The following is a 5,482-nucleotide window of genomic DNA, read 5'->3' as shown; positions in this document are numbered from 1 at the left end:
AAGTATTTTAGATTTAAATAATTTAGTTTTAATCAAATTGAAAAATGAAGTTGACAAATTCAAGTGAAAAATAAATTATTTCAAGGTTAAAAACATATTAAAAAGGATGAAAATTTATCACCAATTATTCATCATGGCATCCGCGATTCTCATGGTATAAGCATAATTTATTATTTGTATTTAGTTAATAAAATTATAATATTTTATATTTTAAAAATATAATTAAATAATAGAATATAAATCATTCCCTTAACAATTATTTTTCTTATAAATTTCACAAATAATTTATTTTTAAATAAACTTTTTAATAAAAATAAAGATTAATTTGTATATATTTATAGTTAATTTAATCAAGGATTGCAAAGAAAAAGTTTTAAATTTTAGCCACTTAATTTTTAATTTAAATTTCAAATACACTATTTAAAATTAATAATTAATACAATAAATTAAATAAACTGTTAAAAAATTAAAAGCGTCACACGTGAGTTTTCACCGACTAAAAGCATGCATCTTATGGTTTTGCACTTTATAAAATCCACTCGTAAGTGCAATTGTGCAACATCATCAAACGCATGGAACTTAAAGCAGCAAACATTCAGGATTCCCCCATCTAGACCCACACAATTCTGAGCTACCGCCCACACACTCACAGATGACACACATGCCCCACTTACCGGTCACCCTCTACTCGTTGCTCCGGTGAAGCATCTGGGTCCACTTCACTTGGTTCCATCAACAAGGATTTTATAAGGTTTTACTCAAAGATTTGACACTATCCTTTTTGTTATCGTCAGCTTCAGCTAATTCCTCTCCAACCCTTTGTTTGGAATTCGGATCCTACCAAAGACTGATCTTGGATTGGTATGGTATAAATGTTCATTTTATCTAACGATTTTCTTGTTTGAAATGGTTGTTTGGATCTTAGAATGTGTTCTTGTTGTTTTGTTTTGGTCTGTTGCATTCAAATGTGTGTAAAGAAGTGAAATTGTCGCAAAATTCTTGTTGTGTTTAAGGTTTAACTATCTGGAAATGAAATTCCAGGACAATACGATTCATTGTTGAGAGAACTTATAAAAATTTGAACTAAAATTGGATCCATGAACCTTTGTTTTTTGCTTTTATTAGTTGAAAGTCTGAATCTTGTTAGTTCAGTTTCAGGTTATAGAGCAGTAAAAGTTGCAGCTGAGAAGCTTGAAGATGTCTGGACTCACTGTGGATTTGTCTCGTAATGGGAACGTAAGGAATGTTGATAGCCATTGTACTCTGTCTGGAGTCGATGAATTGGATTTCTCCAAGTTATTGGAGAGAGAGAGACCAAGGCCTTTGAATATGGACAGGCAGAGATCATTTGATGAAAGGTCTATTAATGAATTGTCAATTGGGGTGTCTCCTCGTCTCACAACTAGACCTGAAAACACTTCTAGATTTATAGACCATTTGGATTCTGTATATTCGCCTGGTAAAAGGTCAGGCCTTAATACCCCAAGGTCAAGTTCTGATTTTGAGACGCATCCGATTGTGGCAGAAGCTTGGGAAGCTTTGAGGCGCTCATTGGTTTATTTTCGCGGCCAACCAGTTGGGACCATTGCTGCATTGGATAATTCTGAAGAAAAATTTAACTATGATCAGGTTAGGATTGCGCAAAAATTTTTTTTTTACCCCATTTTACTTCATGCGATAAGTCTTTATGGCTATGCTGTGCTATTGAATTGCAGGAGCAGAGGGCAACCGTTTGTTAATTGTATACCAGGATAATAGGAGAATAGCCTGGGAGAAAGTAGTTCATTGGGGAAAATCAGTTCATTTGTTTGTAACCTGTATTTTATTTAGTTATTTATTTCCTCTTTTTAAGGATTTTCTTAACACCCCATCTGAAAAAAGAAAATAAAGGGGAAGAATTAAAGAAAACGAAGGATAATATATGTGAACTTTGAAATGTGATTCTATACATTTTGTGCCATAATGCTATACAGGTCCTGGTTCATGGATTTTCAGCTATTTTAACTCTTTTCTTTAGGCAAGCTGTTTTAACTCTTTGAATCTGTACAATATTCGTTTCTTTATGTAATCAAGGTATTTCTATGACTAGCATTTGCTTGAACGAACAAAAAAAAAATTGTTTTTTTATTGGCCAGTATAGAAAATTTTCCCCTTTTTGGACTACAGGGGACCTTTTGTATTTATGGGAAGGGAGGCTTGGCAGGGGGTTGAGTAGAGTGGCCACAAGTGTGACAAATGCCCCTTTCATATATTTTTTAGACATGTTTACTGTGGTGCTGACTTCTAATTAATGTGTTTATGATGCAGCCACTTTATGTTTTAAAAAGTGAACCTTTTATCCAATTTCCTTTCTGTCTTTCTGACATTGCAACATTAGAACGATTATATATATATAGTGTTTATTTGTTAGTGGCTTTACAGACTTGTGTTGGCTTTTTCTTTGCATAGGTGTTTGTAAGAGACTTTATCCCAAGTGCATTAGCTTTTTTGATGAATGGAGAACCTGAAATAGTCAAGAATTTCATTTTGAAGACTCTTCGCCTTCAGTCATGGGAGAAAAAAATTGACAGATTCCAACTTGGGGAAGGAGTAATGCCTGCCAGTTTTAAAGTACTCCACGATCCAGTGAGAAATAATGAAACTTTGATAGCAGATTTTGGTGAAAGTGCAATTGGAAGAGTGGCTCCTGTTGACTCTGGATTTTGGTGGATTATATTGCTCCGGGCATACACAAAGTCTACTGGTGATATATCATTGGCTGAAATGCCAGAATGTCAAAAGGGTATGCGCCTAATTTTGAGTTTATGTCTTTCGGAGGGGTTTGACACGTTTCCAACTCTTCTTTGTGCTGATGGATGCTGCATGATTGATCGTAGAATGGTGAGTTTCTGTTAATTTTGCATTTCAGAATTTATAGCTTATCAGGTGGTAAAAGGGCAAGAACATTACAATGAGAAGCTTTTGTATTAATTCACGGAAATTTATTTCATAGGACCGTCCCATAGTCCTCTACTCTCAAATGATGTGTTTGTGAGATGGAATGACCATGGGATAGTCCAACCAAATAATTTTTCTTATTTTAGAACTGTTTAGAACTATCTATTGTGGCAGTTCTATTGACCAATATTGACTGCAACAGCTTCCTTACTATTGGATTTGTTGTGCTTCATTTGTTTTTAGTTAAATACCATATTTATCACACAAATCCAAACGGATGTCTTCACGGTCAGGTTATAATTTTGGCTTTGGGATGCAGGTCACATGTCTAGATAAGTCAAGTTGTTAGTATGTAATGGCTAACAGTCTCTTGCCTAGACGGAAATACAATACTGCTAAGCACTTGTAGTTCTGAGTGAACCTAAGAGTGAAAGGGGGTATATCTGCTAAGAAAGAATTATGATACAATTATTTTAGCCAAGCAGTTGTGATTATGACTCAACTGAGTTCCACTTTACTTGGACTCACTATCGGAGAACTTCTCCTATATAATTGACCATCATTTGTTCTCTTAGATTACTGAGTTCCACTTGACTTGGACTCGCTATCAGAGAACTTCTTCTCCTATGTAATTGACTATCATTTGATCTCGCAGATCTGATGACTTCATGAACCATTTGCCAGTAATCAAATCATGGTTTCATTCATTATAGGTTTTTCTGGAACAATTGGTTTTGCTCTTTCTTATAAAATAGTTTCATGAAGTTGTATTTTGCAATATTGAGAACCACATGTAGAGCTGATTGACATTTTTATTCTTCTCTTATCTCTGAGTTCATGTATCATTGTATCTTATCCTTAGTTATTTATTTCATCAGGGTGTTTATGGGTATCCAATGGAAATTCAAGCACTTTTTTTCATGGCTTTAAGATGTGCTATGCTTCTACTGAAGCAAGACGAAGAGGGGAAAGAGTTCGTAGAACGAATTGCCAAACGGCTCCATGCCTTAAGCTTTCACATGAGGAGTTATTTTTGGATTGACTTGAAGCAGCTCAATGATATATATCGCTATAAAACAGAGGAATACTCTCACACTGCAGTTAACAAGTTTAATGTAATACCTGATTCTCTTCCAGAATGGATTTTTGATTTTATGCCAACTCATGGTGGTTACTTTATAGGGAACGTTAGTCCTGCAAGAATGGATTTCCGCTGGTTTTGCCTAGGTAATTGTGTTGCAATTCTTTCATCTTTGGCAACCCCTGAACAATCCATGGCAATCATGGATCTTATTGAATCACGGTGGGAGGAGTTGGTAGGAGAAATGCCTCTCAAGGTATGCTATCCGGCCATAGAGAGCCATGAATGGCGGATTATAACTGGATGTGACCCCAAAAACACCAGATGGAGTTACCACAATGGAGGATCCTGGCCAGGTATGTTTTGGACTTAAATTCCTTGAAATCTGACATAACTCTGAAATATTAGCTGGATTCTTCATTTGAATTGCCTGCACATCAGTTTCCAATATTTTAATTTACAATTTGCAGTAAACTCATTGAACTAATCAAGATAATTCCGAGTTCCATTTCAATTACCTTTATTCTTAAATATTTCTGCTTTTTTGGAGATATATTTTGACTATTGCAATGGATGCAGTGCTTCTGTGGCTTCTCACAGCTGCTTGTATCAAGACTGGACGGCCGCAAATTGCAAGGCGAGCCATTGAGCTTGCAGAAAATAGGCTGTTGAAAGACAATTGGCCTGAATATTATGATGGGAAGCTCGGACGATACATTGGAAAGCAGGCCAGGAAGTTCCAAACCTGGTCTGTTGCAGGTTACTTGGTGGCAAAAATGATGCTGGAAGATCCCTCCCATTTGGGTATGGTATCACTTGAGGAGGACAAACAAATGAAGCCCCTCCTTAAAAGATCAAATTCATGGACATTCTGATGTTATTTGTTTAGAACTTCTACATGCATCTACCTATTTTTAGTTTAAATTTTAGATTCACCTGCCAAACTCTTTTAAGTGTGGTACTTCGTGGCTGACTAGGATTTGACATTGTTAATGACTTTTGCCTATATATTTGTTCAATGCTAATAGTAAATTTCCCCTACATCTGTCCTGATAGTTTGATGCAGTTCTAGAATAAATCTCTTGCTTATAATGTCAACCATTTTCCATATGCTTATTTATTTATTTATTTCCGTAATAAGAGAATTTTGTGGGATAATTATATAAAAATACAAAGTTTTGGAGTAAATTTCAATTTGAAGGTAAAAAATATTTTTCTTATCGGTAATGTCCAAGCATTTTCGTGGTTTATTTATTTATTAATTTCAATTTTTTTATTTTTCATTTAATTTAAATTAAAATTTAAACTTGAATCCCAGCTCTGGAAATGATTTTACATTACTATTGAACAAAAGCTCATTGTGCATAGTTTATTATTAATATCTAGACATTTTTTTTATGTGATATTAACATCCAAACATTTGACTTAACTAAATAAGAGCAAGTTTTGAGTAAAAGAGAAGGA

The 5,482-nt window shown here is 34.6% G+C and overlaps 1 protein-coding gene across 1 annotated transcript; it reads left to right on the top strand.

Moving 5' to 3' along the window:
• The first annotated feature begins 1,163 nt into the window (after positions 1-1,163).
• LOC131173402 (probable alkaline/neutral invertase B) lies at positions 1,164-4,979 on the top strand. The gene is made up of 4 exons (XM_058135731.1): positions 1,164-1,629; positions 2,449-2,880; positions 3,816-4,374; positions 4,598-4,979. The coding sequence occupies exons 1-4, from the start codon at positions 1,198-1,200 to the stop codon at positions 4,891-4,893; spliced, it is 1,719 nt and encodes a 572-aa protein (XP_057991714.1). The 5' UTR covers positions 1,164-1,197; the 3' UTR covers positions 4,894-4,979.
• Positions 4,980-5,482: the final 503 nt, after the last annotated feature.

The sequence above is a fragment of the Hevea brasiliensis genome, chromosome 2 (assembly GCF_030052815.1).
Source record: "Hevea brasiliensis isolate MT/VB/25A 57/8 chromosome 2, ASM3005281v1, whole genome shotgun sequence".
NCBI lineage: Eukaryota > Viridiplantae > Streptophyta > Magnoliopsida > Malpighiales > Euphorbiaceae > Hevea > Hevea brasiliensis.
Note: the sequence above shows the minus strand (reverse complement) of the source record. Positions and strands in the feature narration are given on the sequence as shown.

What these genes read in the sequence shown, in the direction of transcription:
- LOC131173402 (XM_058135731.1), top strand. Translation starts at nt 1,198, where the DNA reads ATGTCTGGACTCACTGTGGATTTGTCTCGTAATGGGAACGTAAGGAAT. An exon ending in GCATGATTGATCGTAGAATG is followed by an intron (nt 2,881 to 3,815) that starts GTGAGTTTCTGT and finishes TTATTTCATCAG; the next exon opens with GGTGTTTATGGGTATCCAAT. An exon ending in CAATGGAGGATCCTGGCCAG is followed by an intron (nt 4,375 to 4,597) that starts GTATGTTTTGGA and finishes CAATGGATGCAG; the next exon opens with TGCTTCTGTGGCTTCTCACA.